At 41.2% G+C, this 13,864-nt stretch overlaps 1 protein-coding gene across 2 annotated transcripts in view; it reads left to right on the top strand.

Moving 5' to 3' along the window:
• LOC114514157 (methyltransferase-like protein 7A) overlaps positions 1–13,864 on the top strand; it is a 32,386-nt gene that overhangs the window by 12,333 nt on the left and 6,189 nt on the right. The window contains exons 1-2 of one of the 2 annotated variants that reach the window (XM_036019033.1): positions 6,016–7,512; positions 8,230–8,329. In XM_036019033.1, coding sequence (XP_035874926.1) covers positions 8,236–8,329 — 94 coding nt within the window. In that variant the 5' untranslated portion in view covers positions 6,016–7,512; positions 8,230–8,235. Of the gene's footprint in view, positions 1–6,015; positions 7,513–8,229; positions 8,330–13,864 lie in introns of those variants that run through there. The other variant, XM_028533446.2, reaches the window with a different exon arrangement.

The raw sequence follows: 13,864 nt of genomic DNA, 5'->3' as shown, positions 1-13,864 counted from the left end.
ACTGTGATGCCAGAGAAAGGTTTTTCAAATGCTTCTGTCCACCAAAGCTTAACAACAAAGAAATCTGAAAACCTTTTTCTAAAAAAGCAAAGGCTGCCTTAAAATATGTATTTTTATCAATATAAATGATGCCATATACCACATTGCTTGCCAATGCACACAACTCCATTTGCCCGGATATCACAAGGGAATGTTGGAGAATGTGGACACTACTAATACATTGTTAACCCGTCAGCCCACATTTTTGCTATTGTGCTTTTATTTTCTACCCGTCATCTGGGTAGGACCCCTTCTGGGATCCTGAGTAAAACTTTTTAAAGAAACATTTGCCTTATGCTCACAGAGCACCTGGATGACACATAGGTCTGAAAATGTGAGAATTAGGTACAAAACGTGCTACCAAAATACTAGTTATTAGTTCTTACAGGGCCATAAGAGACTCCTTATAAAAGGTATAGAGCCTCTCACTAGAAAAGGGATACAAATAAACACACCATTTGAGAGGAAAACAGGCATGTCAGGCACCTGTCTAGGCATGTTGTCATCACCTCCGAAGTGCCACATACGAAACTGTAACCTCTGGAGTCCCATTCTGGAAACACGGCCTTCCAGCCTTTTACCCGCCTGGCCAGCTCACAGACCTCTAGCGCCTCTGTCCTGGCGTAGTCCCTCTCAGGCTACCCGCGGACACCGACTCCCTTCTCCCGCCAGGCTGGACTACAGGCGAAGTCAAATTCATCGTCTTCTACTCGTGCCTTCTTTTCCTGTTGCCATACAAATCTGCCAATGCCTTTGTTTTTAAAGCGTTTTCTAAAAGATTTTATTTATTTGTGTTCTAGAGAGAGAAGGGAGAGAAAAAGAGAGGTAGGGAAACATCAATCAGATGCATCTCGCACAACCTCAACCAGGGACCTGGCCCGCAACCCAGGCATGTGCCCTGACTGGGAACTGAACTGGGAATTGACCTGACTGGGAATTGAACTGGGAACCTTTCAGTTTGCGGGGGGACGCCCAACCAACTGAGCCACATCAGACCGGGCAAATCAGCCGATTTCTGACCATGGAGTCTCTATTACCCCTAATCTGCTTATCATTCTGTGTTTTTTCCTTAGCAATTGGCAACACAGTTTTTGTGACTGTCACTCAAGCTGGAAACCAGGACATCTACCTAGTTTCTCTCCGACCTCCCACAGTCAGACACCGTCCCTTTCTTTTTCCTCCTGTTGCTGCTGTAGCAAATTACAGCAAATTTAATGGTTTAAAAGGGAGGTGGAAGAGGATATGGACGGACAGATGGAGATGGATGGAGACTTGACTTGGGGTGGTGAACACACAATATACGTACAGATGATGTATTATAGAATTGTTCACTTGAAACCTATATGACTTTACTGACCACTCTCACCCCAATAAAGTCAATAAATAAAAGTTTTTAATGGCTTAAAACAATGTAGATTTATTATCTTAGAGTTCCAAAGGACAAAAGTCCAGAATGGGCCCCACTGGGCTGAAATCAAGGCGACGGCAGGGCCGTCTGGCCGGCGGGAGGCCTGAGGCAGGAGGCCTGAGGCAGGATGCCTGAGGCAGGATGCCTGCCTGCCTTTGCACACCAAGGGTAGCCCAGATTCCTTCACATGTGTCCCCTTCATCCGTCTTCAAATCCCTCTCTGAATCTGACCAATCTGGCCTCCCACTTTCACTTCTAAGGGCCCTTGCGATGACTTTGGCCACACCCTGATAATCCAGGAAAATCTCCCATCTCAGGATTGGCTGGTTAGCACCCTTAAATCCACCTGCAGCCTTAATTTCCCTTTGCCTGTAGCATAACACATGCGGCAGGTGTTGGAGATTAAGATGTGGACATATCTGGGAATGGGGCAAACAGCCATTATTCTGCCTACTATATCAGCTAGACCAGAAGAAAAATAAAAGGTTAAAGAAAATATGTAAATGATAATGGGACCCTTGGTGAGGCACCAAACCCATCTAAACTAAGATAGACCAAGGTGAGAGCAGTGTGGAATAGCAAAATACTTCTGGGAAGAATTGTCTGAGGGATACAAAGGAACAAAATCTAGGTTTCCAAAAGAAAATTAGGCTGTGTTTTATAGGATGGTTCACGGTTGTCCCTAAAATGTCTCTCCATGCTAAAATTATAGTTTCAATTCCTGGAGCCTTCCCACATGATTCCTTGACTCAGAATCCATCAGTGAGTCTGGGGATAACTTCCAACCCTCCCCAAACTCTTCACAACTTTAAAATAATAAAACCTAACACACAATTTTTAAGGATTTTTATCATGTATCTATCTTTAGAGAGAGGGAAAGGGAAGGAGAAAGACAAGGAGAGAAACATCTATGTGCAAGAAATACATCGATCAGTTGCCTCTTGCACACCCCCAACTGGGGACCTGGACCACAACCCAGGCATGTGCCCTGATGGGGAATCAAACCAGCAACCCTTTGGTTCGCAGGCTGGTACTCGGTCCAATGAGCCACACCAGCCAGGGCCATAATTTTTTTAAATATGCAAAAATGGTCCTACACATGAAGAATTTCAATCACAATACAAGAAATGCTAATTAAAGCTACTGTGAAAGACCAGTTTTCACACAACAGGGAGGCAAAGACTTCGAAAGTCTGACAACACGTTTGTTGGGCAGGCCCTGGAGACACGGACATTTCTGCATCTTGCTGGTGGGGATGCAAACTTGTACAATTCTTGGGAAATTGGGTAATATCTAACAAAATTACCTCTGACCCAGCCACCACAACTCTGAGAATTTACCCTGAAGATTCACTTCCAACAGTATGGAAATACAGATGCACAAGTTGTGCACAATTGTTTGCAGCGTTTCCACGCTAGGTGCCCGTGCACACGTCTGCACAGCACCCTGCAGCTGTGAGCAGATGAGGAAGTGCTCTAGGAGGAGTTAAGATCTAATCTCAAGGATAAATTAAGTAAACAAAAGCTATGCTAGCAAAATTATCTGTAGTGTGGTACCTTCTCTGGAAAAAAGAAAAAGAAGGGTAAATAAGAAAACACATAAGTACCTGTTTATTTTTGCAAATAGGTACTTAGGAAGAATAAGCCAGAAACAAGTAAGAAACAAATGGGTAGGAGAAGAGTAGAAATAAAGGGGAGAGAGGAGTGACACATTTTCAAATAGACCCTTTGTGTAGTTTTAATTTTTGGAACCATGTTTATGTTTTACACAAAATACACAAAAGAATGTCTTAGATAAAATAAAATTTAAAAAGAGGGGAATGCTAAATTGGACAAAGAAAAAACACCTGACTGTATTTTAAATGAATCAGCACATTGACACCAACAATAACACAATGAACCCAAGTAGCTTTCTTCCAGTTTTATTGAGCTATGATTCACATACCATAAAATTTACCTGCAGTGTACAATTCAGTGGTTTTTAGTATATTCAGAGTTTTACAACCATCACCAAAATCTACTTTTAACACATTTTTCATCACCCACCCTTAAAAGACTCCATACCCACTAGTAGTCACTTCCTATTTCTCCCCACTGCCTTGCAGCCCAAGGCAAACACTAATCTACTGGGTTAGCCAAAAAGTCCATATTTTTCCTGTAAAATAAAAGATACATGTGTCTTTTTCACCAATAACTTTATTAGTTTGGGTATTTTAAGTTGGCTATCTCCCACATGGTATAATGTTGATTGTTCTCAATTAATGTCTCAATTTGATTGCTATCAACTTCAGCTGGTCCACCTAATCATGGAGCATCATTCAGAGAGAAATCTCCAGCATGAAACTTTGCCAACCACTTTTGCCATGTTCAGTCAGTCACAGCACTTTCTCCATAACCGCACTATTTTTGTGTGTGTGTTTCACTTGCATTTTTACCTTTCTTGAAATAATAAAACATATGCTAAATATTGCACAAAAAATCACCAATTTTGGTAAGTTTTTTTAATGCACACTGTTATGACAGCTATCACGACACAATCTAACAAAATTGTTTCAAATGACGTTAAAGATAAATAAGCGATACTGGAACCATCTTATGGAAAAACCATATGAACTTTTTGGCCAAGCCAATATTTTCTGTGTCTATAGATTTGCTTATTCTGGACGTTTCATGTCAATGGAACACACAATTCCTGTTCTTCTGTGACAGCTTCTTTCACTTAGCATGTTTTCCAACACTCATCTATGATGTGGCATGTATCAGTGCTTCATCTCTTTTTCGGCCAAACAATATTCCATCGTATGGATCCATCACAATTACATCTCCGTTTACACACGATGAACGTTTGAGTTGTTTCCACTTATTGGCAATTGTGAATAATGATGCTACAATATTTGTGTACAAGTCTTTCTGCAGACATATGTTTTCATTCCAAGTGATTTTTGAAGACAGTATTTTGATTGTATTTCCACTGACAATTATACTATATTAAACAGTATAAAACTATTTAATAGGTTTGTTTTTCACAGAAGTACAGGTTAGAAATTCTGGTTTTTTGTGTACTCTACAATTGAGCAAACACAGTCATGTGTCTCTTCACAATGGGGATATTTTCTGAGAAACGCATCATTAGGTGATTTCGTCATCGTGATAACATCGTGAGCTCACTCCCACAAACCTAGATGGTACAGCCCATCGCTCCTAGACTACAAGCCTGTACAGCATGTTACTGTACAAAACAACATGAGATCAAATCAAGCACAAGAGAAAATTATGCAGTCAAAAGACACAGTGCACACGAGATGTATGAGGCTGTTCCCTGCATAGCGCAGCATACTGTTTTATGGGAAACTTTTTTTGTGTGAGTAGAGAGAGTACACTCTAAAAAAATGTTAAAATGTATAGTACAGTAAACACATAAACCAGTAACATAGTTATCATTATCAAGCATTATGTATTACACATAATTGTATGAGCTACACTTTTTTATATGACTGACAACACAGGGTTTTTTTTATACCAGCATCACCACAAACATGTGAGTAATGCATTGCACTATGACCTAGGATGGTTATGATGTCACCAGGTAATAGGAATTTTTCAGTTCCATTTTAATCTTGTGGGACCACTGTTATATGTGTGATCTATCATTGACCAAAATGTCACTCTGCAAATCATGATTGTAAATAAATACACTAAGGATAGTGAGAGTCAGGTCTCTCACCATCAGAAAAAGGAATTACAAATGTGACAAGGAGATCAGAATGAACCCTGTGGAGTTGGAATGAAATTGGAGATACTACTATGAACTCATGGTTTAAATATAGATAGTTATTTATGAATAGAAATAGGTACAGACACAGACATAAATCCTAACTCTGTCTGCTGAGGAGGCCTGCAAATAATGATACTCCAGTAACAATGAGCACCTCTGGTGCCCAGAATTTGGTTTCTAAATACCATTCTACACTAAAATGAATCAGGACTCCTTGAAGAAATAGCTGGTTTCAGGGTTGGGAGAGGAAAAGTACAAGTTCAGTTTGCAACAATGCGTTATATCAGGACATAAAGTGTTTGGCCCTGGCTGGTGTGGCTCAGTGGATTGAGCACCAGCCTGTGAACCAAAGGGTCTCTGGTTCCATTCCCAGTCAGGGCCCATCCTTGGGTTGCAGGCCAGGTCCCCAGTTGGGGGCGTGGGGGTGTGGGAGAGGAAACTGATTGATGTTTCTCTCCCTCTCTCCTTCCCTTCCCCTTCTCTCCAAAAAAAAAAAAAATCATTAAAAAAAGTGTCTGAAGAATGGTGGCATCATATCAATGACAGCCAGCTTGAGGGGCTTGAAGGGACTCACACTAGCCAAATCTGGGGCAATTTGACCATCAGAATAAATAATTATAGTAATGGATAAGTTACTGAATGAAATAGAAACTCATAAATCCAAACTGATGTATATAAATATGATTCCTTACAGTAGAATATCAATGGAATATATAAAAGAAATTAAGGCTTTAGACAATTACCATTTGGCAAACATAACATTAATTGACTCAGGCAAGGGAGCACCATAAAAAGTCTGACAAACAACAGGATATTTGTATAGCATTCAAGTATTTCCTGACAAAATACTTACTAACGGTAAAGGGGGAAATAGTAACTTTACTAAAAATTTGCACACATTACCTCCGTACAAGTGGCGGAAGCAGCGGCGCAGTAGACAGGGCCGACCCACAGCCACTAGGAAGAGGCGCGCCTCTCCCAGCTCTGCGTTCGGTGACTACACAACCCGATGGGCGCATCTGCAGCATGGAAATCAGCAAGTACTACAAATCGTGGCTTTTTACCCCTGGAAAGCCAACTGTTAAGTCAATTATCAGGGTAACACTAGAGCAAAGTTACTACCTCCAACCAGCTGACTTCACATGCTTTGTGATATTGCACACCAAGGTCGACCATCACTTCTGTGGTTATTCTGTCAGAACTGAAAACTTCATTCTAATTATGGGAGAGCATCAGGAATAACCTACATTGAGTGACACTCTATAAAATAGCTGGACGGAAGGAAGAAATCACATTGAGAGAAAAATCATAAAGCATATGTAACTAAATGTTAACCAAGGACAATGTGGGTGCCAGAGATGCAGTTACTTCTTTGTACTGTTCTGGAAACTTTTCTGTAAGTATGAAATCATTTAAATATTAAAAGTTTGTAAGAAAAAAAACCGCGAACGCTCCCTGGTTTTCTGCCTTACCCTGCGGTCTTCGCAGCTGCAGTTGGGAGGAGGCAGTGAACCAGGACTTGGAGGCCTCAAGGTGCCCAGAGGTGCGTGGTCACAACGGGAGCGAAGCAGCGCCCCCCAGCCGCAGGCCAGGGAGCCGCACTAGCCGGGCTGCCCGCGCAGGCGCAGGCCCAGGGCAGAGGCTCTGGCTGCACCCGGCCGCCCCGCCCACCCAGCCTGGGATTGGCCGCGGGCGCAAGGGCGTCACGTCCTCCTCGGAGGGGCGCTTGTGCAGCTCGAGGCTCTGCGCGCGCTGCAGGTGTGAGGGCCCTGCTGCCCAGGGACTCGGGAGGAGCTCGCGGTGCGTCCACCAGCGCTGCCCCTCTGGCAAGCACATATTCCTGAAAGACACAAGTCTCAGCCCTCAGATAGCTAACACCACGCATACCCGCAAACCCTATGTTGCAGCCCCGCGCCGTTTCCTCTTGGTTTTGAGCCCTGGAGCTGGGTAATAGGAGTCACCATCACAAAGGGAAGGGGGAGCTCCCTTGTGAAAGCAGAATTAAGTAATCACATCTTCTTCAAAAACCTTAATGTTTTCTTAATGTCTTCAAAAGCCTAATGTTTGTGGTGCAGGTGCTGCTGTTTCCCAGTGAGGGCTGTGACAACCTTGGCCAATGCCAGCCGGCCACTCCCCCTGGGGAGGAGGTGTTTATGGCCTTTCCCATTATCTATCAATTAGCTGGAAATTGAGCGAAATGTGTCCCAGCCTCAGCAAAGCCTGTTCCGATTTACTACTCTCTGCTCAAGGAACACCGGGAGACAGACAGTAGGCGGTCGGGGACGCCCAAGGTATTGTGCTTCTGCCATTTATGGGTTATATTTTCTGATGTAAGATGATTCATAGGATGAAGCCATAGTATTTGAATTTTGAGGTGAAAATAGTAAGTTGCATGGGTAACAAACTGAAGTGCTGTTAAACCACGTTGATGGCGATTATGGTTGCTTTTCCAAGTTTCTTCACTCATCCCAAGTAGGAAGGTTATTTCCATTGTCTAGCATAGCACCTGCACATGGTAAGCATTTGATAAGTATTAATGACTTTACAATGCCCTGCACATTCTACAGAATTGGAGTGCTCATTCCCCCATCACCTGTACATCTGAACGTATTTTTGCCTACGCTGGCACTGCCATCATTCCTTAAAACAATATTTCGTAAAACAAAACTCTGTGTTCTTACTGTATCTGGAAGAAATTCTGAGGTTGCCAATGACCTCAAATGCTGAGCAAAGAGACTAAAAAATATGATTATGATCTGTCTCACTCTGTATTCATGGAATCTGATTATGTCTACCTCTCTTTATATATTTTTCTTCCCCCCTCCCAAACAAAATGAAAGGATCTAATAGTGAAAAGGGCAAAGGAAAGATGACTTTGTTTCAGTTGAGCAGGCAGGCATACCAAGCAAATGCAGGCAGAACACATAATCAAAAATATATCGGGGAAGGTGAATGGGTTCCTTTTAATGATTCACAACAACCACATTTATCTTCTACTGTTACTAAAGAGAAAAATGTCTTCGGATAACCAGTGGTCAGCAGATGAGGACGAAGGCCAGTTATCTCGACTGATCAGGAAATCAAGAGATTCCCCTTTTGTGCCTGTAGGTAAGTACAAGCCTTGACTGAGTACCGGAAAACTGTTTGTAATAGTCCGGTAATGCTTTACCCAGTATCTTTGAGGATTGAAACGTTGTATATAATGGAATTTTTTCAGATAATTGAAGCCAATGCCCCAGAGCATGAGTTAAACTTTCAAAACAGTTTCTAGTATGTGGCAAATCCCCAGTAACTGTTAGCTATTAATATGGAGCATCTGATTTTATTCTGTTTAATCCATCGTCATTAGAGGTCTGGCTAAAACTATTAGTTCCCAGCCAATGTAAAAGGAATTGATTGGATGGATTTTAACTTTCTGGGATGACTCAGGATCATCAGCAGCAGACTGAGAGTCTCTCAGGGACTATGGAGAGGGTTATGTCTCTTTGACCTTTAAAAAACTCTGGCCTTTAAGTTTTGTGTCTGATATTTACAGATTTTTCTGTTTCTTCCATATTGTTGGATATCATTAAAAACTTTTGCTTCTGGTGTTTTCTGGCACTAGAAGCTAAAAGTCCAAGCTTAAAAGAACGGAGTCAAATCAGAGTAAACAAGCTCTAATTAAGAGCCTGGGCCTCCCTGTACACTGGAGAACATGAACTCTGTGAGGTTCGTTCTCAGTGCCCATCTTTCCTGGCTTCCTGGCCAGGTGTGGAGGTTGATAGTTAAGTAATCTCTAGATTGAAGAAGCGGTATTATAATCATACCTGGAGTCTGGACCTCTTTGTCCTTTCCCAACACACATTTACTATGTTCATATTCTCAGCAAATACTAGACATATGTGGGCTTTTTAAAAAAAACCTGCAAAATCTAAGCATCAATATCTATTTTACAATCTAAGCTTCCTCTTTCTTTTCTTTTGGATGGCTCAGCTGCCCTAAGCATGGTTATTGTACACTGCAGCTGTGACTCTTTCCTTATGTTAATTTTGTCTGGAAACTGTTAAAATAACCTATTTACATCAGACTTACATAACTCCATGTGATTAATTCCATGAAGTCTTCTAAATAGGTATAAGTCATATGTTTCCATTAAGTGTCCCAGCAAATCTAGCAACTCCATGTCATTCACACGTCAACAAGAATCAAAACGCTACTGTATAGTAATATTCTGTGCTTAGAGGTTTCATTTAAATTGACTAAAACTTGTAATAGCACTCACAACAAATTAAAGTGAGTTATTTTGTAGTGCTTTATTCACTTTCCTTAGCATTTTTACCTAGACAGACAATTCAAGAAGCCAGTGTCTCTTGTCCAGATCACTGTAATGAAGAGATTAATCACTGTGCCTGTTGTAAATTACATTATTTTTCCAGAGACATTTAGGGTGATCAAAGTAGAAAGATAAAAGTGTTTCCAGCTCAATTCAATTATAGACGACAGAGACACTGTGTGGAAAACAGTAAAGGTTCTGCCTTTAATCTCTAAAAGAAACAAAACCAATTTAAGTAAAAACAGAACCTTGATTCGATAAGGGAAGACAACCAAATTTTTGCTAGACAAATAAATAATGATAAAATTTGGGTATACATTATCAAGCAGTTTGTTTAGCTGTTGCTATTTTAACAGTATCTGTGTAGTCCCTGCTGCAGAATGGAGTGTTCTGTGCAGATAGCTTATGAAACATTGTTTCTCTATCTTCAACAGCTTCCATCATTACAATGTATTTATGTTGTTTAGAATTGTCCTTTGATCACTGTTAAGACCTGTGCATACATTATATGCATTTAAACTGTGCACTGATAGTTTTTGCTTCTTTCACTTAACATTTTATGTGTACATTTCTGGGTATAAGCACTTCCTATACTTAAAATTTTTTTATAGCTATGGCAGATTTTCCTCTCTTTAGTCATTCGGGTGGTTTAGTTTTTCCTCATACATAGTGTAGCCATAAACATCTTTGTGTAAACTTCTTGAATTTCCTTTTGCTTATTTCCTTGGAGTATGTGCCCAAGGTAGAATTTCCTTGGGCAGGAAGCATGTTCAGTTTAATATCACTAATTATATATTTCCAGAGTCCTTTCCTGAAAGATTTAGCTAAACTTACAGAGCTTTCAGTATTGTACCGGTCTTTCAATGTACCTACCATCATCATTTTATTATTTTTGTTGTGTGTGTGTTTTTTAATCCTCACCAGAGGATGTTTAGTGATTTTAGTGAGAGAGGGAGACAGAAAAAAATGTCAATGTGAGAGAGAAGCAACAATCAGTTGCCTCCCAAATGCACCCTGATGGGGGATCAAACCCACGAACTAGGTATGTGCCCTGACCAGGGATCGAACCCACAACCTCTTAGTCTACGGAGCAATGCTCCAACCAACTGGGCCACTTGGCCAGGCAATGTTATTTGTTTGTATATATATTTTTTCATTTTTATTTCAACTTCATTTATTGCTAATAAGTCTATAAAATATACATGTTTTGCCCTGCTTGATGTGGCTCAGTGAAAATAGTGCAGGCCTGTAAACCAAAGGGTTGCTGATTCAATTCCCAGTCAGGGAACATGCCTGGGTTGTGGGTCAGATATCCAGTTGGGGGCGCACGAGAGGCAACCACACATTGATGTTTCTCTCCCTGACTCCCTCCTTTCCCCTCTCTCTAAAAAAATTGAATAAATAAAATACTTAAAACACATACATAAGTAAAAACAAAATATACATGTGTTTATTTACTCTGATTCTTATTTCCACTTAAGTAGATCCTAAAAAAATAAATATAACTTCACTCACCTAGAGACACACATGTGCCAACACAGTTAATCAAAATATATAATAGAAAATATTACATTATTATAATATTATAACAATTATATTATAAAAATATAATATAAAATATATCCTATAAAAATACCATTTGAATTTCTGGGTACTAAGAACAAACACGTGAAAACTGAAATTAAAAACCTAATATCCACTGGAGGACTTCCGGCAAGATGGAGGAATAGGTGGACGCACCGTACCTCCTCGTACAACCAAGATTAGAAAACCAATAATCTACAACAATAATTTACTATCAGAATAACACCCAGATCCGGCAGAGGATTTATCTGAATGGAAGTCGGGCAGCCAAGAAGTTGAAGTAGACACGTTCATCCGGACTGGTAGGAGAAGACAAGCCGGGTGGGCGCGGGGCTGGCGGCGCGCGGAGGTCGGGGGAAGGTTTGGCGCGAAATCGGCGCAAAAGCCATCCAGCGTGCAAGAAGGCAGCGGTGATCCCTGAGTACGCAAGCTGCGGCTGGCAGACCCAGAGGGGTAGCGATTGTGGACCAGGGCAGAACTCGCGGCCCAGAAGCCCAGACAGGGGTCTGAGTCCAGGGGAACGGAACTACCGCCATTGTTTTCTCCCACCCCGCTACCGCTCCCGCCCCGCCCCCACAGATAACGTCACAATCTAGCGACCGGGGTGCCCAGCCCCGGTGAGCACCTAAGACTCCGCCCCCCGCCGTAACAAGAGCAACCAGACCGGGGGAAAAAAAAAAAGGAGAGACGGGGGGAAAAAATATATGTTTTCAACAGAGCAGATCAGTCCCCCAGGACTCATCCTTTTGAGCGACCAAGAATTAGCCAATCTATCAGATGCGCAGTTCAAAACACTGGTCATCAGAAAGCTCACGGAACTGGTTGATTTTGGACAAAATTTAGATGAAAGAATGCAGATTACCATAAAATAGATGCAGGAAGACACACGGAGGAGAGCCAATAGTGAAAGGAAGGAATATGAGTCTTAAAACAATACAGTGGACCAGAAGGAAGATAGAATCAACCAAGCAGGAAAGCATGATGAAATAAGAATTCAAAAAATTGAGGAAAAGATTAAGAGCATCCAAGACACCTTTAAACGTTCCAATATCCGAATTATAGGGGTACCAGAATCGGAAGGGGAAAAGCAACAGATTGAGCACGTATTTGAACAAATAATAAAGGAGAACTTCCCCAAGCTGGCAAAGGGAACAGTCTTCCAAGAAATCCAAGAAGCTCAGAGAGCCCCAAAGAAGTTGGACCCAAGAAGAAACACACCAAGGCACATCATAATTACATTAGCCAAGGTAAAAATGAAGGAGAGAATCCTAGAAGCAGCAAGAGGTAAGGGGACAGTAACCTACAAAGGAGTTCCCATCAGACTGTCAGCTGATTTCTCCAAAGAGACCTTACAGGCAAGAAGGGGCTGGAAAGAAATATTCCAAGTCATGAAAGACAAGGACCTACATCCCAGAATGCTCTATCCAGCAAAGCTCTCATTTAGAATGGAAGGGCAGATAAAGTGCTTCTCAGATAAGGTCAAGTTAAAGGAGTTCATCATCACCAAGCCCTTATTTTATGAAATGCTAAAGGGACTTATCTAAGAAAAGAAGATAAAGAAAAGACATGTATAGTAAAAGGAGAGCAAACTCACAAATATTAACAACCACACCTAAAGCAAAACCAAAAGAAACTAAGTAAACAATTAGAACAGGAACAGAACCACAGAAATGGAGGGCACATGGAGGGTTAGCAGCAGAGGGGTGGGAGGAGGAGAGAGGGGGAAAAGGTATAGAGAATAAGTAGCATAGAATGTAGGTTGAAAATAGATAGGGGGAGGGCAAGAATAGTACGGGAAATGTAGAAAATAAAGAACTCATAAGTATGACACATGGACATGAACTAAAGGGGAAAATGTGGGTGGGAGGGGGGTACAGGGTGGAAGGGAGAGAAGGGGGGAAATGGGACAACTGTAATAGCATAATCAATAAAATATATTAAAAAAAAAAACCTAATATCCTTCCTCAAAGTAGAAGAAATGACATTTTAAAGTACATAACTTGTGAATCTGCCCATTTTTTTTCCTTAGGCAGTATCTTTTATTTATCTTTATTGTTCAATTACAGTTGTTCACCCTACCCACCCCCCACCTTCCACCTTCAACTGTCCCCCCACCCATTGTCCATGGGTCCTTTACACATGTTTCTTGACTTGACTCTTCCCTTTCTTTCCCCTGTTACCCCCCTCCCTCCAACCCTCTGGTCACTGTCAGTTTGTTCTTTATTTCCAAATTTTCAATTTAAATAGTATCATATAGTAAAAGTGGTATTGGAAATAATTTTGTGAAATATAGGCCACTTGGGAATATTTGAGCAATGTCCGAAAAAAAAAAAGATACCTCAACATGGTATCAAAAGATACCACTTACAATCACTGGAAAAAAAGTTGCTTAGGTATGAGCTTAAGAAAACATGTACAGTATCTATATGCTGAAAATTACAAAAGCTAGTGAAAAAAATTAAGGAAGTCTTAAACAAAAGTAGAGACAATTGTGTTCATGGATTGGAAGACTGCATATAAGGATGTTGACTCTCCCCAGATTGATCTACAGGTTTAGAGTAATTCCTATCAGAATTCCAGACGGGTTTTTAGTGGGCACAGACAAACACACTAAAATCCATATCGAAAGGCAAAGGTCCTGGAGAGGTGAAAATGATGCTAAGGCTTACTCACTGCAGTAGCCGAGACAGTGAGGTATACGTGGAGGGGCAGATGCCTGGATCAGTAGGATAAAGGAGCAAACCCAA

This window comes from Phyllostomus discolor, chromosome 2 (assembly GCF_004126475.2).
Source record: "Phyllostomus discolor isolate MPI-MPIP mPhyDis1 chromosome 2, mPhyDis1.pri.v3, whole genome shotgun sequence".
Classification (NCBI taxonomy): domain Eukaryota; kingdom Metazoa; phylum Chordata; class Mammalia; order Chiroptera; family Phyllostomidae; genus Phyllostomus; species Phyllostomus discolor.
The sequence above is the reverse complement of the archived record's forward strand: the minus strand, read 5'-3'. Positions and strand labels throughout refer to the sequence as shown.